Source organism: Suricata suricatta, chromosome 5, assembly GCF_006229205.1.
Source record: "Suricata suricatta isolate VVHF042 chromosome 5, meerkat_22Aug2017_6uvM2_HiC, whole genome shotgun sequence".
NCBI lineage: Eukaryota > Metazoa > Chordata > Mammalia > Carnivora > Herpestidae > Suricata > Suricata suricatta.
Window position 1 is genome coordinate 61,913,983 of NC_043704.1, and position 24,070 is coordinate 61,938,052.

Here is a 24,070-nt window from a genome sequence, read left to right on the forward strand (position 1 = left end):
TTTTTTTTTTTAAAGAATTTTAATTTAAAACAATTTTTTAATGTTATTCATTTTTGAGAGAGAGAGAGAGCACAAGCAGGGGAGGGGCAAAGAGAGAGGAAGACACAGAATGCAAAGCAGTTTCTAGGCTGTTAGCACAGAGCCTGACATGGGGCTCAAACTCATGAACTGTGAGGTCATGACCTGAGCCAAAGTCAGATGCTTAACCAACTGAGCCATCCAGGCGCCCTAAAAGTAAATTCATCTTGATGAGATTTATGAACTGACTCTTTAGCTATTAAATACTGAGATCCCCTTTTCTCAGACCTTCTTTACCTGTAACTCACTATATAAATTGTTGGCCTAACTTCTTTACAAAATGAGCATAAAATCAGGTAGGTGCCTGCTGTGAATTCCTGGGAAATTACTGATTGTTAAAGCACCATGAAATTATTTCTTCCCCCAAAATCATACTTAAAAAAGAATTTTATGTGTGCAAATACAGTACCATCTGTTTACTAGTGTGTCCATAGTGCCAGCACAGGTGCCCAGTATTGTTAAATGAATAAGTGAATGAGAATGTTGACATGATGCTTGATGGATCATCTGCCCCAAGAAAGGCTAAGATACTGCAGGTCACAGGTCCCTAATGCAGTAAAGTCAGACTTGGGGTTGGGTGGGAGGAAAGAGGATCTCAGTTCAAATATAATGTGGGCCACTGACTTACTCACTCTATAAATTTAAGCAAGTCACTTAACTTCCCAGGGCCATATTTAGAAACTGAAGGAGCCGTGCTGCTTTTACTGAGTGATCTCTGGTTTCTCTGGGCTCAAATGGCCTTTGTCTTGGGTACGTTCTTCTATTCTAATTGGGAAAAGGTCTTTGTGGCCTGACACTTTGGATAACCCTGCAACCAGTCTTGGGAAACGTCCTCTTCCTTCTTGTCTTCTCTCTCAACAAAATTCACTCCTAGTCTGATTACTTCTAGTACTGTGAAAGGAATTTTACCAGAAAATAACCTGTAGTTTAAGCCATATTAATAGAATCAATTAAAGGTACAAAAAGAGGATGTGCACATTCATAATCCAGCACTGTCTAGCATAAGATCCAATTTTTACTTAAAATATTTTTGTCTTCTGATGTTTCTATTCAATCATTTAAGTCTGACCTTATTTTAGGCTCGCTTCTTCCCTTGCCTCCCTTCCTGTCTCCCTTCTCCTTCATTCCCCTCTCCTTCCATCACTGTCTCTGTCTCTTTCCCTATGACTATCTGAAACATATATTAGTTGTCTTTTTTCAACCAATATCTACAATCCAGTTTCCCTAAATTTCTAATGATGCTAAGTGGTCCAGCAGTTTCTCCAGAATGTGCTGCATACTCATGGGATACTTTATCTCTTAAGGTATACCTTCCTCTTTGGTTGCCTAGCTCTTATAAAATTGCCTTCATCTCTCTCCCCTAACTTTGGTCTTCCATGATTCTCTCCCTTCCTACCTACCCCTTCTTCTCCTGTGTGCCCTATATTCCTAGATTGTTCAGATGAGATTGGTCCCACAATCTTGGGGCTCAGTCTGAGCCCTTCTAAATAGATACTTTAACATAGATGCTATGTACAGAAACTTCAGCCCTGACCATTTGGAAAGTTAAAGTGGCAGATAATCTGAAAAATTGGAAGAGAGAGAGAGAGAGAGAGAGAGAGAGAGAGAGAGAGAAAGAGAAAGAGATATGGATGGCATGGGGGAAGAATCAAGAGCTCTTGCTTTATCCATGTAAAGTTTCTTTATAGCATGCAGAGTCTCAGCTTTCTTCTTTTTATGTTTTCCGGCTTTTTAAAAGTTTCATCCCCTTTGCTTTGTGTTCTTAAAGAGAAAAAGGGACTCTAAAATTGTAGCTTATTTGAGTCACCAGAGGGTCTTTTCTGCACACCTGCCCACTCTGAAATAATTGGTTTGTCTACTTTCACAAGAAGCAGTATTTGTATTAAAGAATCACTTGGCATCAATGCCCACATACAGATGTCCTATCATATAAGACTGTGCCTCATTCAGAAAACTCAAGATAGAGTAAAATAAATTAACAACATCTTGGCTCCGTGCTCCATTCACAACTGTTAATTTAACAGGGTTATGCCTCCATCTCTGAGCAGAGAGATTCTGGCAGGGACAGCTGCTCCCGCGCCCCAGATTGGGCCGTGCGCATCCCAGTAGGAGTTATCAAGAGCGGCAGGATGGAGGGAAGGTGGTGGTGCCTCAGAGAACTGAACAGTGTCGCAGCACGGTACTGGGAGGAGGGAGTGGAATGGCCTCTCCAAAGTGCTTTTTGTCTACTTCATTCTTTGTGTGGTTATATGCACAATTAACTGAGGAAGAAGAAAAACTTGTCTTAAAAATTTTCCTGGAAAATTGTCATTCCCACTTTTACTTTCCTATGTAGCTAATTGTCAAAACTACCATTGTATATCCACTAGCGTGTTGATGAACCCGCATAGCAACAGGCCCACATGCCTGTCCAAAGAATGTCAAACAAACCTATGTTATGATTAGCAAGATCTGGGTCACTGGGGCAGAGCTGGTATGGCAGATAGAAAATATACTCTTGTATTGGCCTGCTGTGGCTTACCTCCTAAACTGGAGTAGAGGTCAAGATCAGACCAAAGTCAAGATTGGGGCCAACCACAGGATGCGGTACATGATAAGCACTCTTCTATTATTAGTCTTTTGAAGGACATTTGCTGCATTGTTCACTGTTGTATTACCCATTGCCTAGAACGCTGTTTACAAAAGTGAACAAAAATTAAATGTTCAAAAGTTAAAGGAAGAAATGAATGGAGACTATAAGTAACCATTTGAGGGCACCATGGCAAGCAGTGGAGCTATTTAGAATATTGTGTATTGCTTATACATTTCTTTTCATGACTATACCTTTTCTGCCTATCTTCTGATTTAATTTCCTTATGGGAAAAGTTATTCACAGCATATGTTTTTCCATAAATGTTACAACCAAATGATAAAAAAAAAATTGTGTTCTAGTCTCTTGCCTTCAGTACCAGGATGACTACATTAATGATAATATAAAACTAATTTTAGGTTTAAATTGCTTCGGGAATAAGAAATTGTGATTTAGCAAATATATGCTACTCTTTCAAAAGTGGACACAGTGTTCTCCATTATTTTTTTGTTTTTCACTGAAAAAAAGTGGCCATTTTCTGTATTCAAATATTGAAGATCTCTGTGTTGATTACTGATTACTAGACCACATACAGGTCAAAGTAGACATCATTTTGTGACCAGCATTCTGTCAGATTCTGAACAAATCCCTCAAAGCCCTGAAACTCATCTGCATTTTGCACTAAACCCTGATGGATTTGTTGTCTAAACCTTTTTCATACTCTTGGCCTCAGTCCTACTGGTTTCCTGACCAGACTTGAAATCTTGGGGAAACAAATAGACTTTTTCACGGTATTTTTTTAAGCCATCACATTTTTCACAGAGTCCCCTTTCCAGCACTCTGAAAAACCAGTATCTTTCACAGCTCTTTGATGAAAACTTAGGATGAATGTAATTTGAATTATCAAGGGACATCTTTTAAAAAGCTGGTTTGGGGCACCTGGGTGGCTCAGTCGGTTGAGCGTCCAGCTCAGGTCATGATCTTGCAGTTCGTGGGTTTGAGCCCCACGTTGGGCTCTATGCTGACAGATACCTCCTACTCTGGAGCCTGTCTTCAGATTCTGTGTCTCCCCCTCTCTATGACCCTCCCCTGCTCGTGCTGTCTCTCTCTCTCTTTCTCAAAAATAAATAAAACATTAAAAAAATTTTTTTTAATTAAAAAACTGGTTTAAGTTTGGTAATGGAGAGACATTGAACTGGGGAAAGAAATACATATAAAATAAGGCCAGTGATTCCGGAAGGCCAAAAGGACATTGGTCTTTCCATCAGATAATGTGTTCTTTACTTAATTCTCCATCATGGAGAGAAGAAGGCTTGCTTTGAATTTCCAGGGTTTTGTTGATTTCTTCACTTCAACTATGGAGCCTGAGAGAAAATAAATCATTTGATGAATATTTGTTGAATGCTGTGATTTGAAGGAAAAGAACATCACTCCATCTCTTCTGTTTTTTTTAACCCCTTTTTTCTCCACAAAGGTTGAAAAAAATGATGATGACCAAAAGATCGAACAAGATGGCATCAAACCAGAAGATAAAGCTCATAAGGCCGCGACCAAAATTCAGGCTAGCTTCCGTGGACACATAACAAGGAAAAAGCTCAAAGGAGAGAAGAAGGGTGATGCTCAAGCTGCTGAGGCTGAAGGGAATGAGAAGGAAGAAGCCCCTGCTGCTGATGGCGTGGAGAAGAAGGAGGGAGAAGGTCCCACTCCCACTGACGGGGCCCCCGCCTCGGGCCCCAAGCCTGAGGAAACCGGCAAGGCAGGCGAAACTCCTTCCGAGGAGAAGAAGGGGGAGGGCGCCCCTGATGCTGCCACAGAGCAGGCAGCCCCCCAGGCCCCTGCCCCCTCAGAGGAGAAGGCCGGCTCTGCTGAGACAGAAAGTGCCACTAAAGCTTCCACTGACAACCCGTCATCCTCCAAGGCCGAAGACGCCCCAGCCAAGGAGGAGCCTAAACAAGCCGATGTGCCTGCTGCTGTCACTGCTGCTGCTGCTGCCACCACCCCTGCTGCAGAGGATGCTGCTGCCAAGGCAACAGCCCAGCCTCCAACGGATGCTGTGGAAAGCAGCCAAGCCGAGGAGAAGATAGGTGAGCAACCGCGAGGGTCCCACGGAGGGGTGGGTGGGCCATAGGGGGTCTCCCGGAAAGGCCAGGCCACCGGGGTCACTGAGGGAGAGGGAGAAAGTTCAGAAGGTTTTTCAGGAAATAAAGGGAAGCTGGGCTTAATTCCCCAAAGTGGCAGGGCTACGAGCTAAGTCTGACCACTCACTTTCCCAAGTATCTCCAAGCCTGCGAGAGAACTGGGCAGGCCTGTGTAGCTGCCGGTACTAGAGAGATCTGCCAATTATCTTGTTAACTCCATTGACATTAACAGTAAAACTAGGTAATTCTGGTTTAAAAAAGGATTCTGTGTGCTGGATATACTTAGTTTAATAAGTAATTACTGAGGCTACATATATTTTATAGATGGGAATTAGCTAATATGATTATTTGGCTCTAGCAAGTGCCTGGTTATAAGTACAGCCAACTCCCTATTGATCCAGATGATCTAGTTTGTGAATTGCTGGCAGCAAAAACATAATCTCAGATCACCTTTGCCTATCCCACAGTATGTTTCTGGGCATTCTCCCCACCATCAATTGGTGAGTAGTGTGTGTATGTGTGTGTATGCTCAGAGAATGTTAATTGTAACACTGAATCAGGGTCAAACTAATTAGGAAAATAAGTCTGTTGATGTTGCCAAAAACAAAAGAAAAACCCCAAACAGAGAACATGCTGTGAAGTCAAACATAAATTATCATTTTATTATTGAAGATGCTACTTTCTACCATATGCATAAATAATTGAAGGTTGACTATAATTATAAAAAGGAACTGGATTCTCTTCGTTTTGGAGCTCCTACTTGAAAGCTAGAGTGTTTTCATTATTATGGCCCAAAGAGTCTGTGCAGAATTGGAAAAGAGCATTCCCAGAGTAAGATCGATTTAAAGGAACTTCACCTCTGGAGACTAGACCTATCCCTACCCTAAGCATCTGTAGTGGTGAAAGAGGTCAACAGTCCCCAAGACTTTTCTCTAGCCTAATATGACCCATGAATACTTTTCAGCCTCGAAGACTTTAACGATAAAGTTGCTTCTGTGCTGGTTTAAAAGTTTCGGTTTCCTTCTTTCAAATTTTATGAACTTAACCTGTGATGTATCCAACCACCCACCTTTGGACTGGACCACACTGTGCCCTTGAGAAAGGACCTACTCCATGGGGGTTGTCTGGGAAATGTTTTGGCATCTGACCATTATATTGAGAAAGTAATCGTTGGACATTCACCTTAATATTCATTTTAGATTAGATTGTTATTACAGGATGGCAGATGATTATTTTAGATGTTTTCAAGTCTACTTCTTTCATCTTACCCCCCAAATTCTGTACGAAGCCAGACTATATTAATTATTATTGTTATTAGCATTCTCTAGCTCCAGACAAACTGAAGCTTTTTACCAGTGACTCATTTTAAATCTTTATTCTAACCACATATCTGCCCCAGGGGTCAGACCTGGTGGTTAATAAGATGGGGATATTTCCCTAGAAAAGGTAAGGCACATGATGAAGAACGGGTGTTGATTTTAATTTACTCAGCAAAACAAACCTTGTTAATGACTTTTTTGGTTGTTCGTTTTGTTTAGTTGTGTTTCTTATTGTAATGCTAGTCGACATATATTAGTTTCAGGTGTACAGTACAATGATTCAGCAAGTCCATACATCACCTGGTGCTCATCACGATAATAATAAATGTCTGTTGTTTACAAGTCACCTGGACTATGGTGTTTTGTTACACTTCTTAATCCCCATCACCTATTACACACATCTCCCCACCCCCCTCCCCTCTGATAACTGTCAGTTTGTTCTCTATAATTAAGAGAGTTAACTACTTTTCTTTAGGTTTAAGGTTATAGTCTCAGATATGATGGCTGGAAATCACATTGTATATGACAGACTACCTATTATATTATTTTTGTAAATTTAAAAATTAATCATGACTTCGAAAACAAAATATTTGATATTCCCAAAGTCATATTTTTTAAGTTGAGGTTTCTAATGTTGTGAGAATAAATAAAGATGTGGTGTGATTTTAGGTTTGTGCTCATGATCTGGATTAATAGAAAGAGAGACTGCTTGAATCAATGAGAAGCCTCAAAATTTTAAGAAAATTCATTACATTATTTTGCAAATTATAGTGATTCTAAAGGAATTAATGAAGTCTTTTATGTAGTAATGCTCAGTAAATGTCCAGTGATGGATGAATAAAATTGACTACGTTTAATTTATAGATAATAATTTGTTCACTCACTCATTCTTTCTGCAACCTGGCTTACTCTATTCACTTAATTTGATTAAAAATGTGTTGGGTTTTTGTCAGCAAATAGAGATTATGTTCTGTCCTAAATATTACAGGTTCCAACGGAAAAATGTTTCCATTAGTCTGAGTTTAAAATGTACATCGAAAGCGAATAGAAACTGTGGGTGAAGTACTTGAAAGTAATCACAAAGGACACTTTATTTTACTGGGTTTCTGAGTTTGGGGTAGGTATAGTCATGTTGGTTATGTTCTGAAATGCTGCCTGTAGTTTCTATCCCGACTGATGTCTCTATTAGCCTTGCCCGCTGTCTGTGACAAGCACAAATTATCCAGATATGGTGAATCTCAGGAATCACAGAAACTAGAGGTGACAGGGAGATCTGTCACAGTATAGCAGGCCCAAATTCCCAGGAGCCCTGTACCATGTTTTCTTCTATCTCCCATTGGATTTCATTCTAATCCAGGTTAAAATAACAATATTTCCAATTGAGCTCCACTGTCTGGAAACAGATGGCTGCCCTGGGTTGCGGTAGGATTCTATGGCTGTCCGGATGGGGACAGAGAGACAGGCAGAGAGGGTGGAGTGGGGTTCGGGGCAGAACAAGTCACTCGAGAGAATTCAGGACAATCATTTCTGTCAGCAAGAGAGTCAAACAATTTGGACTAAATCTCATCACTGCTTTAAAAAAACAGAAATGCTTTGTAAATTAGAAATATGTCATTTCACTTCTTTTACTCTTTATGGGTTTATCACAGGTAAATGCCCTTTACATTACCCTTTGGAGTTAGTTAGTTTTTGTTTTCTTTTTCTTTTTTTAAATCCCCCCAACTATGTCTCCCTCTCTCTCTGCTTCGCCCATCTCTTGATATACCTATGACCAAGAGACTTCAGTACTTTTCTGATGATGCTTTTTTTATAGGGGGAGTGTTTAGGCATATCTAGGACCCTGCTCCCCTTTAGCCATGAGGAGAGAACTTTCAAGCTGCCTTTAGCCATAATGTCCGTGGTATCTCTTGCAGAACAATGTTACACTGTGTTCACGGGGCTCTCAGTGAAGGAATTTTGCTGTGTCTCTTCTCTATGATATTGTATTGACCTTCCCCAGTAGAAGACTCCAGAATTTCTACATGGCCAAGTGCAAGGATGCAACACTATCAAAGTAACACATCTAGGTGGCTGGAAATCAGAGAGCTTGACTAGGTGATTGCCACAGGGTACTTAACTGATACTACCAGCAGGTGTAACTCTGAGTTACCCTAGTTTTTCTTTTTTTTAATTAATTTTTTAAAATGTTTATTTATTTTTGAGAGAGAGAAAGACAGAGAAAGAGAGAGACAAAGTGTGAGTAAGGGAGGAGCAGAGAGAGAAGGAGACATAGAATCCAAAGCAGGCTCCAGGCTCCCAACTGTCAGCACAGAGCCCGATATGGGGCTCGAACCCACCAACTGTGAGATCATGACTTGAGCTGAAGTCGAATGCTTATTTGACTGAGCCACCCAGGCACCCCAACCCTAGGATTTCTTTATGTTGAACTTGGCTGTATTTTATTTTCATAATCTCATTACCTTTTTTTTTTAATCTGGGATCATCAGAAACAGGGAAGTTTTATTTGTCATTGTCTGAAGAGAAAAATTAACTACCTCTTTTTTCTTCCTTTTTTGCTTCCTTCCTCCTTCCCTCTCTCCCTCTTTCCCTTTCTTCCTTCCCTCTTTTTTTTCTTCCATTTATATTAACTTTTTACTGTGTGTGGATTAGGATCACAAAGACATGTAAGATATGGCCACTGATCTTAAGGTGTCCTGATCCAGTAGCAAGTGGGTATGGGATGAAACTCAGAGAGTGGTGTTGAAAACAATCACAGTAATAATCTCGACTCCATTAAATTCTGCAAAGGGTATGGAGTATGCCGAATGTATGGCAAAATACAAATAAGACAGTGTTTCATGCAGTTTGAAGCATGATAAAAAGTTTTTATATATTGTGTGTCTTTATTGCCAAACTATTAGCAAAAATAATGGATGCAAAAGTTGTATTTCTGGAATCATAATTAAGTTCAAGAAAATGAAATACTCAGCCCATGTTTCTGGATTTGGGACAATTCTTTATGTTCCTCCAAACAAAATTTTCCTAAGATCCAGGAACCATCCATAATATTTTTAGCTCTCCAAACGGCAGATCCTTGTCCACCAAACTCTGTGTTAGATGTGAGATTTCCCGCGGATATTTACACTTATTTGGTGGGGTGCCTCATAAGCAGTTTTGATTTGAGATGTGGTTTCAACCATGTCCCAAATTTATATACAACTCATAAAGAGTAAAAATTTGGGTTGTGAAAGCCCATAAATGTTGTCTATAAAACGTGGGCACTCCGTCAGATACTCAGTGGCATCCTGCTTAAAAACTGTTGATTATTAAGTTTTTATGGAGCATTTTTATACTGCTAGAGTAATCATTTTTATTGGCTTTTCTCGACAACAATCCACTGGCATTCAATAATATTTTCCTCTCTGCTTTTACATTCTGAGAATAGAGGCAAAGTAAATGCATATTCTGCCCACAGACACATTCAGTGACAAACTTGGGGTCAAACTGATAGAACTCTAAATCCTCACCTTACTTTTAGCCCTGGAGTTCTTTACATCTCTTTTAACGTGCTGTTGTATCTCAGTTCCTGTATTTTGTCTTTTGCTTAGCAGTTGCAACCACTTTCTGATTGTTGTTAGGCAATGGCAACCAGGACTTTCCTGGGCCGTCCTATGACTGTGAGCCCAGGAAGATGATGCAGAGGAAAGAACGCTGGACTCCAGTAAGGACCAGGGGTCTGTCTGAGTGTATCTACCGACCAGCTGTGAGATTTAGGCAAGTCACTGCTTTTCTCCAGGCTCGAGGTGGCTCATCTTTAAAGGAGGGCTAGGAAAGTTGGTTTTTAAGGTTTCTTCGGGGTTTGAAATACATAGTTTTTATAATGGATAGGTCTTAATGAGGATTTATCAAGTGTCTGACCATATGCTGAGTGATGTCTGGGGATTACCCCATTTAGTCATTGAAAACACTCTGGTGTAAGGACTTTTACAGACAAGGAATCTGAACTTCAGAGAGATTGCAGCACCTGATGGTTGTCAACAGCCAGCAAGTGGCTGAGCCGTGATGGCCTGATTAAAGGGGTCATGCACTGAGCCCTGACACCCTGCAGGTATTATTCTGAAAGAAATGAAGATGAGGGGGATATTTAAGAACTGCTTCTCATTTGTATAATTGGATCTGTAGGCTCTTGTCTAGGAATGCGAGTGATTACCTTTACAGATGAGTAGCCAGTAATTAACCGTACTCCCTGACCATAATTACCTCCCAGCTCCATCACCCCCAAATTATTGGGAATAGTAAACTTGTTTTGAATCTTGGGTTCCTAGTGTGAAAATCCTTTGGGTACTGTTTTATTAGACCTAAGAGACCTATAAAGATCAGTCAAAATGGACTCTTGACAGAAGTGCTACTACCCCCATTTCATATGCTGGAGAGCTGAACATTGCAAAGTGAAATTTTCAGATCTCAATCAGATGAATTTCATGTATTCTAGGTGGTCCCAAATCTGAATTTGGCTTATCAAAATTAATATCTTTAAAAATTCTCATTTATATGTTTTTCCTCCCTTTTGGCAAGTACGTTTCTGAAGGACCCTAATACCTTTTTTTTTTATAACTAAGTTAATATAAAGAACTTAATGGAGAGAAGATTGAAGAGCTATCACTCTCTCTTCATTTAAAAAAATGTAAGCTGGCAAGAGATAAGAGATGCTTTAGAGTCAAGAAACTCATATTGCAAAGCCTTTTACCTATTCTTCCATTGCTCATATTAAATAACTACTATTGCTTCATAAATAAAAATAATAAACAGAAGGAAATGTAAGTAACTCTGCTAATTTTAAAGTGGTAAAAACTATATTTGGAGATGAAAATCAAACAGTATTTCTTAAAATCCAGGATATTTTCAAATGCTAATATATATTCATCAAATATATTTTCTCTTTTTGTCTGCACATATACCCATGCACACAGATTCCCAGAAGGATTAAAAGGAGGAGGAGACAGAACTAAAAGCCCTAAGGCTTACACAGTCAGTCCGATTGGCTAAACATGGAGAGAGAGAGATCAGAGCACTCAGTCTAATGGACTAGAAAGCATGGAGTGGTCATTACTCTTATGTTCTTCACACAATCGTAGCTTCATTAAATAAAGAGCAGACGGCTTTCTGTAACCAGGCATAACAGGAAGGGAAGAAGGAAACCAATCGTGCTCCTTCAAGCTACCGGACTTGAGCCCTTAAAGATCCCTCAAGATGATGTGTTTTGCAGCATGCATAAAGGGAGAGATTTGAAAAGATGCATAAGTTTTGCCAGCCCTCTTAGTCCTGGGGGAATTTTGTGTCATAATAAAATGACTGATTCAAGTGCTGAACCTCAGATCAATTCCTATAATTAAGAAAATTTGAATCTCTGCCTTCTTCTAAATGGCTTTAGCCAGTTACTGATCTCACAGCAATAAAGCTTAGCTCCCTACACCAGTAATTTATTTCTCAGCTTATTTAAAAGAATTGTCCATAAATTGTTTTCACAAGAATGATGAATAGAATCCATAATTTTAATAGATCTAATATCTTATAGGAGGTATCTGGTGGCATTGCTCTGTAATTTCAGCATAACAGACTAAACACCGCCTAAAATCAAGAGACCTGAGTCCATGTTCAGGTCCTGCTATGATTCCAGACCAGTCCTTCTACCTCTAGGCTTATTCCAACACCCACAAAGTAAGTGTTGCTCAACTAGGTCTTCTCTGCCTTCTAGTTCCACAAGACAAGAACGCAACGAGAGACTAAAGAGGAATCTTTGAAGTGTAGGCACATGGCTTTTTATTCAACCATGCTTGCTTTCCTGCAGGCCCTTATTTTCTAAACTGTTAGCAAAGTGGGTTTAAGGGACAGAGCAGTAATAAACAGGTCCAAAAATAGGGGCAAAGAATCCAGGAAGAGTCAGCTCTAAGAAGGTTTACGATTATACTGGAGGCCCAGGAGACTGCAAAACAAACGCAGTGAAATTTTCTAACCCATCTAATACTTGAGATTGAAAATGAAGAGTTGATGATGATGTTTTCTGATATGACTAGACTCTTGCTTATACCCCTGCTGACCCTGTCTCTGAGGTGGAAATCTATAGCTATCATGCCCATAATTTTTGGTCAACGGTTTCACTTTCTTCTTAGAAATGTATTTTTATTCATTATTTATTTTTATACCCATCTTATTTATTAAAATAATCAAAACAGCTTCAAGAGTATATAAATCCTTGGATTTGTGTGTAGAGCAGTGACTGCATCTGACAGGCAATTGTGATTGATACTCATTTTAAAATTTTTGTCAGTAGAGTGTCACTAAAACATAAGAATTATGTGGTTAGGCCTAATATAACTTTCCTCCAACTCTTTTATGTATTCTACAATCACAGTAATTGGTTCTTAGACCATTAGTGAAATTAACTAACAGGCCTAAGATGTTAGAATTGGGCTATCATACATTCCAAGAAAAAAATAGTTGAGATGCATATGTTATGATTACTCAGCAATTCTCACACATATTTTCAATTTTCAAGTCACAAATTATGGGAATGTAGAAAATAAAACATTCCAGTTTGATCATCTCATACTATTCTATTTGGAATAGACTACCATTCCTAAATATCCTCAAGAGGAAAAATGTACCCTAGGAAGGCTAGATGCCTTTTCTTAAAAGTCATGTATAATATTAATGTTCTTTCCTGAAGCATCTATATAGTCAAGTAAGTCCTAAGCTAGCTTTTTGTTTTTATATTTTTCCAGAATTACTTAGTAGAATATTTTGGATTTTGTCATAGAAACCAGAAACCGTTTACCTAAAGGGATCTCTTCTTGCTGGTGTGTGGCGAATGTGTGTATTTCTCAGATAGAGTGGAGATGAATGTTTTTATAGTGCTGCCAGAATCTTCTCTTTGCGGTATGAAAAGGTGAAAGAGCTAACAAAGATATGCCTAAGCATTGTATCTATGCCTGTAGCTCAGCCTTCTGCCAACGCACTAGCACATGAGTGTATGTGTGTGTGCACACACACACACACACATGCACAGATCTGACATGTAGGGAAAGGCTTGCCAGTGAGCTCAGGCTGTCAGAGGAAATCTGGAAAAATAATAAAATGCATACATGTGTTTTCACTCTTAAGTCCATCAAGAAGTCAGGAGTGGGGGGAGGGGGTGGAAATATGGCTCTAGGAACACCTGTCTCTCCGCAGATATGTGTAGAAAGCATCACTCCTTCCTCTGCTGGTTGTGTTATTGGAATGTACAGAGAGATGGGGAGAGCTAGGTGTCAGGACTAAGGCTATCTGTGATGAAAATTAAACTTCTGTGTAGGCTAAATAGGGGGAAATAGTCCAGGAAGACTTCTTGGTGTAGAGGTTCCCTCTGCTGAGTCTTGAAGGACTAGATGTATCTACTGAAAAGGGGGTATTTTTTTAATTAAAAAACAAAACAAAACTCAGTAAGCTACCATTCATCTAAACCCACATAAAAATTACAATAACTTAATTCAAGTCATAATTCAGCAGCAGCTATCAAAGATTAATCTTTAGCGGGAAAAGTAGCTCCATGATATGTTTTGTGTATTGTTGGGTCCCTGACACCTTTAATAATGATTAGGAAACAGAAGGTGGCCAGTAAGTACTTGATGGATGAGCTAAGAATGAGTGAACAATGTTATTACAGTAGAGAAAGTCCTAAACTGCCCTAAAAGATGGGATTCTAACCTTAACGCTTTGGGCAGGCAAATTCCTTGCATTCTTTGGGAGTGAGTTTACCCTTTCCTAGAACAAAAGTGTTGGACAGAGGATCTCAGGATCACCACTGTTTCTAAAATAGCTCCACAGGGCCCATGTTATGACACATCCCCAACCTCTATGCAGATTCTAAGTGACGAGGGGAGGCAGACACTTGCTTAAACAGAAAGCTGTGCTGCTGTCAACCTTTCTTGCTATTTTGGAAGCTGAATACAGAGCTCGCTGCAAATTTCACTGTTACTCAGTGGCATACGTCATCCCTGAGGTAGCTAGAATTCAAACTGTTCAGAGACCAGTTCAGCATTTTGCACTGTGTTCAGAAACATATTGAGAACTAGAGGAAACCAAAGCGGCTCTGTTCTGAAAGCAGGTGATTAATTTCATTCCAACCCCATGAGTGACCTGTGTGGGGCTCGTGCCAGTGTGTGACAGGTACACCCAGAGAAGGAATGACCTGCCAGGTTCTTTGGCTCCTTTTCCTCATCTGACATGTTTAAGCAATCTTTGCGGGTGTTAAGAGCCTCCTGAACCTGCTGTGCCCCCACGATAGAAAGAATTGTTAATATGTTCCCACACCAACAGTGTTGGGACAGAGACCACAAGACAGGCTTCCGCTCTCCTGTTGCTTCTTTTCCTTCCCCACAGTGCTACAAACATAATTTATGTATAGCTTGTGAGCCATTCAGGCTATAGACCATGAGAGATGTTGGAGTGGGAGTCTAGATAGATTTTTCCCCACATATAAACTCAAACTTGAAGCAACTTGCATGTATTTGATACATGAAAGGCAGGGCCCCACTGGATGAAACTGCCTCGAGTCGAATCAAAAGGGCTGAGAGAGCCCAGAGTTTAGCCATTCTAAACTTTGCAGTATTTTCCCACTGGTATAATCAGATTGTTTTTGAAAGAAAAGCAGCAGTGGAAGATGTCTGCTTCCCTCCTTCCTTCTCCTTAAACAGGGAGGGCTTAACTATACTAGGTGGAGAACAGAACCTGGCTTCTGTTAGAAAATACATGTCAGTTTCCTTTCTTGCCAGTTTTTTAAAAAGAAAATGCAGAGGGTAAAAATGAAGAAAATCTTGTCACTTTTTGATTTGCTATTTACACATGTTTTTCACCCCAGCAGAAAGGTAGACCTTTAAGATATAACACTGTTTTGGGGCTACCCTGAAAGTAGTCTGGATACAAGGTTCGTGCAGTTGTCAGATTACACACTGCTTTTGAACTTGATTTTTTAAAATATTTTTAAATGTTTTTTATATAATCGCTTCTCGGCCTTTTGGCTAAGATCAAGTGTTAAATGTTTTTTATTTATTTTTGAGAGATATAGAGAGAGAGCATGAGCAGGGGAGGGTCAGAGAGAGAGAGGGAGATACAGAATCTGAAGCAGGCTTCAGGCTCTGAGCTAGCTGTCAGCACAGAGCCTGATGTGGGGCTCGAACCCACGAACTGTGAGATCATGACCTGAGCCGAAGCTGGACACTTAACCCACTGAGCCACCCAGGCGCCCCATTGCTTTTGAACTTGTATGAGGGAACACCCTTCTCTACTTCCCTAACATCCTGATAAAGGAAGCTTTTGTAAGAGTACCGCACAATAAATGAAGAAATAGGTTTTCATGTTCAAATTAATCTGGAACTCTGGGTGCATGTCTGTCACATCAGAAGTCACCATCATAGGATTAGTTTGATATATGAGTTAGAATGCTCATTTATTATATTTGCAGGTAGTATAGAATAATCTTTCTCCTTCCCACTCTCCATCCGCATTTTAGTCACCGTCTGGCCATGGCCAGATTGTGCATAGATATATGTTACAGTGTAAAAAACAAACAAACAAAACCAAACAAACCCAAAACATAAATCATTTGTGATTGATGGCTCTATCAGATACCTGCAGCGATATGTTGGTTAACTGACTTACCAAAACAAAACAAAATAAAAAACAAAAACCCAAATTCAAAAAGCCTTGATTTGTAGTATTTGCCAACCTCTGTGGTATAAATAGCCCCGTCGTAGCTGCTCTCAGGCTACCAATGTGTCGTCACTGAACACACAAATGGGCAGCGATGCTAACAACTTACTCTGAGTAGTCAAGGTGGGCCAGTTCCATCATACCCCAAATCAATATATTTTAATAATTTATAAACTTTACTTTTGGTGACACTACAATACTGGAACATCAGCTCCCAGGCTGTGTGTCAGTATAGAAGCCCATAAATATCTGTTTATAACACTCACAGACGTATATAGTTATGCACACACATACATATATCACATACATATATATGAGAACTAGTTTTCACATTTGTGGGGATTTCAGTGATGCATTGTACACTTATCAAAGGTTAAGGAAAGGGGTAAAGTTTAGAACTGTGCCTGCCATACAGGTAGAAAAATAGTTGCTACTGAAAGAATAGATATATTGGCCTCAAAAGTGTGATCTGACCTGCATCTTTTTAATGAATTGAGAGGCTTTTTGTTTTTTCAGAGGTGAATTCAGGGTTTGAATTCAGTTGTGACCTTTGCTGACATTTCCAGCCATTAAGGGAGAGGAAGATTTACCTCTTCCCTTTCCTTTTCAGTGAGCATGATGCTTTTAATTCCAGGCAAAGCTTTGTGAAACAGTGAAGTCACAAAAGGCCGGATCAGATTAGTGAGTAATTATTGAAGACAGACTTTTTCAAAATTTTTAGCCAGGGTATCATTTGTTCAAATGGGTTTTAAATATATCTGTAGGAAACCCTCCCACAGAGCTGAGCTGGTTGACAATGGCAAGGGGAACTGGGGATGACTGGAGAAACCCAGGGCTCCTTTTACTCTGCTTGTGTTCTTCTCCTCTAAATAGACCTTCTCTGGGCTCTCAAGTGTAAGTTTGAAAAATACACGAAGAATTATTTCTCTTACTGGCTTTCTACACATGGTCAGCAAAATGGTCAATGTCAGGTCTAAAACTGTCCACCTCACTCATGGCAGCTGGTCTTTGCAAATCTGGATAACCGGAGCCGTACTGATGAAGTAGTAGATTATGGGTATTCTTTAGAAGGTCAACATAACTCTTCCCACTCCACCCCCCGTATTATAATCCAGATGTTTAGGCACAGATAGACTTGGTCTGAGTAACTTCTCAGCATGATGTTGAATACATTAAACAATGTCCTATTTGATTTGGATTCCAAACAGCATTGACGTCATGTAAAACTTTTTTTATAAATAAAAAACCCAAAGAGAAAACTTATTTTACAAATAACAAACCCAAGGAGGATTTATTTTCCAAAACCTTGTTTTAAAACCTTAAATCGGTGAATTTTGAATTGTGTTTTCCCCTTGGAGCCCTGAAATTCCATGGAGTAGCACCTCAGAAATAGTTTCTGGAAAATGGCTTGTTTTGAAGGCTGGCACAGAGATCTGGGTCCTCCACTATCCCATAATCCCCTTTCCCTCCACTAACTGTTTCTGGACCTTGGTAAAATTTTGACATTCTAACTAATAATTGAAAATTACTATTCTAAAGTTAAGGTCAGTTTCAAAAGTCTTTGAATTTTGGCATGATTCAAATTCAGCTGAACATAATCAGAACTCATCTTTTCATTCAGGCATCCACTCTGTCTGTAGCCTGAATTGTTTATTTTACTAACGGATGATCTTCCCAGATATATTATGGGAACTGCCCAGATTCTAATTGTTCAAATTCAAATAGGAGTTGTTGAGATTGTTCAAATTCTATAAGAATGTGCTCATATTGCAAATTGTAAACAAATAGAAGTTAGGTGACTCCCCCAGGGCTACTAACCAAGGCTGAGTAAAATCACTGCATCTGTAGCTTCTGGGTCTTGTTTAAGGGAACAGATTAAAATGCTATAGTATTTTTTAGTTCTCCAATTTTCAACATAATTTTATAAACAAAACATTCTCTCTGGTGAGGTACCACTGAAGGAACTCCATATATGTAGTTTTGAAATATCTACCAACAACAACAACAACAAAAGGATTTCTAGAAAGCTAAGCCCAAAGTCTGTCTCAAAAATCCTGAAACAATCTGCCATCCTTCTTTCTTCCACTTCTCAGCCCTGTGAATAATAACTGTTTGTGTCTCTAACAGGATGCCTGAAATGGAAAACCCCCATGGGCCACTGGGCCAGTTCTTATTTTACTCCAGAGATTAACACCCTAAATGTCATTTGAATGATTAAAATCACAACGTGAAATAACCCACCTGGATAAAAGGAGTAGCTCCAATCATGGTATGATAATCTTAGGCTTAGGGTTTGAGGGGCTTCGATTTCTTCTTATAATATCTAATAGATTACTCTGACAACCACTCGTACAAAGCTACAAATGTATACCTATCCATATAAATACCCTATCTAAAGCCTCCGGGTTCGTACCTTTAGAACGAACTCTAAAGAAAGGATTACCATGGCCTACAAGGCCCCTATGATTTGACTTCCGCTTATCTCTCTGATCTGAGGTCTTTCTACTCTGCCCTTCTTCCCTCTTCTTTAGCCACACTACATTTTTAATGTCTCCGAAACACACTGCTTGTTCCTAAGTCAGGGACTTTGGACTTGCTTTCTCCTTTGAGCTTCCCTAGCTCTCGCCTAGCACTCAAGTCTCCATTTGGAGATCCCTTGCTCAGAGAAGACTTCCCTGACCATTTGACCAGAGCAGCACCACCCTGGCCAGCCCTAGCAGTTCTACCACTGACCCAATTTGTTCTCTCCATATCACTTTCAATGCCTAATTTGATGTATTTATCTAAAAGGAATAATTTATCTAACTCTCTCTAGACTTCCCATTCTTTGAAAGAGGGACTGTTGGCATTTTTCAACACGGTAGCCCCAGTACTCAGGATGGAGCCTGGAACATAGATAGCCCTCAATGGACATCACTGATGGACTAATAACATGAATCTCACCTACGGAGAGGGTTTTCTTCATAAACAGCTTGAGAAAGGGAAAGAATGATGTCAGTTTTCAAATTTGAAGACCCACAATAAAAGTTAAAAATTTTTAAGGCAAGAGGCCAGTTGTATTGCCTATAGGCCAGCTTGTTTAGGCTTTATAAATCAGGACCCTCCTTTTGGTGACCTACTTCTGAATATCACCCAGTCACCCAGACACTTTGCATCTAGATGAGGGTGTTTGGCTCAGAAGGAAAATTGGTTCAAGTATGAAAAGAAGTTTGGACCCCTAGAGAAACCAGATGAGGTGTGGGTGTGGACCCTTCATGGAACAAAAAGGAAAGAAGGGGCAGAAGGGAAGAAGAATAGGAGAGGCTAGAAAATAGGAGAGGAAAAAAGGATAAGAAAAGTCTGTGAGAGCCAGAAATGGAAGTATCAGGAAACTGGAAAGAATAAGAAAGAAAGAGAAAGAAGAGAAGTCAGAAAAGAGAAAGAGGAAAGTACGAAGTATGATAGAAGCAGGACTTGGGCAGGGAACAGCGGAAGAAGGGCACTAAGCTGGGCACCAAGAGACAGGGATCATGTAGCAATGGAGTGAACATGTTCGCTGGAGCCGGCTGGCCACATTTACCTTCCTCTCTGGTAAAAGGATATGCTTTTGAAGGTGTCTTCCATCTCTAGCTCTCTCTATTCTTGACTTCACAAATAACAGGCCTAAAGAGCTCCCAAGCAAATGGATTTTCTATCTCTGAGCCGATCTAAGTGGCAGATGGGGCCAGCTCCCCAAGGAGAACCCGCCCCCACCCAGCCCGGGCTCTCCATTGTTAGAGCCCTTCTCAGGCTGAGTCCGTCCCAGCCAGAGCAGACTCCGCCCCCAGGAAACACTGCCTCTGTGTGTTTCCAGGCAGCAGGAGGAAGAGGAGTTGAGAGCCTCATTTCTCCACAAGTTTAAGTGGATGGTCTTTTTTTCCCGCCCCGTTATACATTCCAAGGCATGTTTCAGAAAGGTTTTTTTTGTGTGAAATGCCCCACAGACTAACAGTGCTGAGTCTTGGGTTCATTTCCAGTTTCTCACGATGTGGCTTTCATGATTTGTTGAACTCCCAATCTCTTCATTCATAAGATGGAGATAATGCTACCCTCAAACAGTTGTTGTAAGGATATAGTAATGTGACATATTTAAAGAACCTGGTGCAGTGTAGGTCCTCATTTTGCCTTCCCTCTCTTCTGATCATCTGAAATAAAGAGTTCCCATGTCCCCGTCTCCCCGTTCGGAGATCCCCTGGGCTGAGCTTCACAGTGGACTGTCTGTCATGTCATCTGTCCATAGGTAAAATAGTGGAAGAGATTCCTTCATACAGGAAGTAAAATCTTTTTTTTTTTTTTTGGCAACCTGAAATAAATGATCTCAAAGAGTGTAAAGTACTACAAAAAAAATGTATTGCTTCATAGATGCTGCAACAGTAGACAGAGAATTGCAGCAGCCATGGATTTAGACAATGCTCTTCCTTGGAGACTTGGGATTGCAAGGGAAGGTCACAGGTGTTAGAATTCGACCTGTGCTTGAACGAAAGGCCTGGTCTCTAATTCGTTTTATGCCACTGGCTCAACATCAGTTTTGTCATCTCCAAAATAATATAATATCCTCATTGCTGAAGTTGGTGGTTATTAACATTAAATAGATCACATGTAAAGTGCCTATTATGGTATTTTATCGAACACATAGTAAGTACCTAATGGAAAGTCACCATCGTTTCTGGCTCCTTTCAACTAAAGCTATCAGGAAACTTTTTCCCGTGGCATTACACTTCCGAATTTATAAAGCAAATTAATGGGCAAATAGGACATGGTTTATGGCCAGCAAGAGAGACACATAATGATTTTCAGTCTCTTCTGGGAGTCAGAGACTATTCTATTTGGTCTACCTTGTAGCTCAGCAAGATTACAGAGTCCTTACATTATCAGCAATGATTGAGCCTGGAAGTCAGCCAAGGCCATAGGTAGTGATGTCAGGATTAATTTAGGCTCTATGTAATTGGTCCCTTGGAAACTGCGATCTAGGGATTCAGTAGAAACTGTTGGGGTCCCTGAAGGGAAACCGCTATTACACTCTTTCTAGGTAGATAGGAGCTACAAACTGTGACATCTTAGATTTCAGTCTTACAGTATTCTTAGACCTAAAAGGAAACTTAAAAGTCAACTAGACCTGGGAAATGACTGGGTTCCATGAGGGTCTTTTAATCCCCTGAAATCATTTGTAACATGTTATATTACGTGTGTATATATGGATGACATTCTTGTGTCCTTGTCTTTCATCAGATACTCAGCCGGGACCATCACACAAAAACATTACTCCGTCTCCGGGAGAGGTTGTGTAGATGTGTGTTAATGAAAGATGAGACGTGCTAAGAGGCGCAGGCTGCGTGGTCTGCCTACAGCCACACAATAAGCATCAGGATAGAGGCAAGAAACACAGTTGTCCCGGCAACCGAGTTTCCCTGTCAGTCAATAAATTTCGATTTTTATTTTATTAAAAAATGTTTAATGTTTATTTTTGAGAGAGAGAGAGACAGAGTGCAAATGGGGGAGGGGCAGAGAGAGTGGGAGCCACAGAATCTGAAGCAGGCTCCAGGCTCTGAGCTGTCAGCACAGAGCCTGATACGGGGCTCGAACCCACAAACCATGAGGTCATGTCCTGAGCTGAAGTCGGATTCTTAACCAACTGAGCTGCCCAGGCGCCCCTAATTTTTATTTATTTCTTTTTTCTTTTTTTATGTCTTTATTTTGAGAGAGAGACCGAGAGCAAGTGGGCAAAGGGCAGAAAGAGAGGGAGACCCAGAATCTGAAGCAGGCTCCAGGCTCTGAGCTGTCAGCACAGAGCCCAATGCCGTGGGGCTCGAAACCACAAACTGTGAGATCATGACCTGAGCCGAAGTTGGACACTCAACTGACTGAGCCACCCAAGCGCCCCTAATTTTTATTTTTAATATGTATAATAACCAGACTGCAGTAGGCATGTTGGGGCATGTAAATGTATAAAAGTGACTAGCTGCTGTCAAGAAAGTTTCTATCTGGTTGAGAAAAAAGGTAAGGGTCTTTATAGAAAAAAGAAACCCAGGACCAGTGAAGAACTGCTTGCAAGCTGCAGTCTATAATAGTCTATAATAGAAGAGAAGGGCTTCAGAGGTCAAGATGGTGAGTAGGGTCCAAAGGAAAGAAATAAACATCACTATGGATTATTGATTGGTAAGGATACTGGCCCTTGTAGTTTGTGCCCATGAGGGGAATGTGGATATGCTGGACCTGCTTTTTACAACAACTTTAAAGTGGTCAAAGGACTTGACAGTGCAAATGAATGGAGGGTGCATACAGTGTGGTTGAAGGTTCTGTTTTATTATGTTATTTTTCTCCAAATGACTCTGATGTTTCTCCACAAGATCTACACAAAGTAGAATCTACACTTACTAATTCACTTCAAAGACTAGTAATAATTTTAGTTTATTCTTTAAAGCAGGTTAAATGAACAGTATTTAGTCTGAGTGTTTAATTATTTCAGAAGGACTAAAAAATAAAAATTCCTTCAGGACAGCTTAAAAGCAGGACCCAGTCACAGTAATTTGTACCAACCCTACTGATTGCATTGCTCTGTCACTTGCCTGGAGTCATTTCTTCCCGGAGAGTAATTCCTGACTAAGCATTCCACCCAGGCTGCAAGTCTGGGAACAGAATTACACTGGTGCCCTCTGCTGGGCAGCAGTGGGAAGTTCAGCAGAAAACAATGATGTCTTGGTTTTACAGTGTAGAGACTGAGTCCCTGATTCTGAGCCCAAGGCAGCCTCCAGGCTGGATGCATTTAGTGTCCTTTACAGCCATCCTAGTCAGTTATGTTCTGGCATCATGCCAAAATTCATTAACCAAAAGCAGTAATCGGATTTTTATTGTAAGGAGGTTGCCAGCTAATTTTTAAAAGTAGACCAAGAATACTGTCCCCTTTTCCTGACAGTTTGAGAGTTGGACTCTCCTTTCATTGCACACAATACCGTGACTCATTGTGGGTGGTGGCCATCTTGCTACAGAACAGTGAGAGACTCTGAGGCCATTTTTTTTTCCTGTTCAATTATTGGTTTTTTTTGTTTTTTTTTTTAACGGTGGGTAAAGCACATTGATATTCATCACTGATTTCTTAGCTCAGATAATCAGAATTAATGCCATGGTGTTAAATTAAATTTAGAGTGTCTACTCTGGTGTTCCTGTAGTACCCTGCTCAGCTGATTTTTTGCTAGAGGTGAAAACACATTCAGTTGCAATTAGGAAAGGGGTGGGGGAGTGCTGAGAAGGAAAGCAGAAGAGAGAAGAGTTGTGAATTCTCATGTGTGCAAATTGGAGGTGAACTTCTAAAATAAAACGATGTGGGGGAGTGGATTGAAATGATCATTTCTAACACTCCACTTTTATTTTATGTTATGTTATTTAGGATCAATAGCACGGACATGGCGGTCTGCCTCTGGTTTCCATAACAACCTAGCTATTGAAAGACTGCAGGCCCCACAAGTCCCCAGTTCTCAGCCTTGCAGGGCTTATTAGTGGAGCTGAGGGTCCCAGTGAGGCAGGCAGCTCATTGCTGGCACGTGCCTGGTGGGCTGGCGGGAGGGTGGAGGCTATGGGAAGGGGAGATGTGTGGTGAGACAGCAGCCATTTGTCCCCCTGCCACGGAGGAGGGGGGTGCAGTCATTCAGGAGGCTCTGTGAGCATCCCTGAAGCCTTTAGTGGCCGAGGCTGCGGCAGCCCAGAAATCAAAGTGGAGACAGTTTTTTTTTTCCAGCCCCACCCCGAAAATCATCCATCTGGAGTAAATCCATATGAATGTATCACATGCCCCGTATGTTTATTGAGCTCCTATAATTAATTGAAGCTTCCTCACAAAGACAATGGTGACTCTATATTTCTAACATTAATTCAAACCTTAATTAACATGTGCAGCCAATGCATATTTGTATCTAATGCATATTTGATAGCTCGGAATTACTCCATCTTTGGTCTGATGTTTGTTTATTAGGCCCTCACCAGAGAACAACTGCAATAGCAACATAATAGTGATAGCAGTAACAATGTGGATAACAACATGTACATGTTTTGTACCAGGCCCTCTGCTGTGACCCTAAGATCAGCAGTATCACTGTCCCTTTTATGGAAGGAAGAGGACTTAAACAACCTAGCTCAAGCCACATGGCTAGTGAGTGTCAGTACATCAGGGTCTCATTTCTGCTCCCTCTATGTAAGTCCTTTTCTTCTCCCCTTATTCTTAAACTTGG

The 24,070-nt window shown here is 40.4% G+C and overlaps 1 protein-coding gene across 1 annotated transcript in view; it reads left to right on the forward strand.

Annotated features, from left to right (window-relative positions):
• GAP43 (growth associated protein 43) overlaps window positions 1-24,070 on the forward strand; it is a 96,856-nt gene that overhangs the window by 47,634 nt on the left and 25,152 nt on the right. The window contains exon 2 of the mRNA XM_029940699.1: window positions 4,122-4,731. Within this exon, the coding sequence (XP_029796559.1) occupies window positions 4,122-4,731 (610 nt within the window). The remainder of the gene's footprint in view (window positions 1-4,121; window positions 4,732-24,070) is intronic.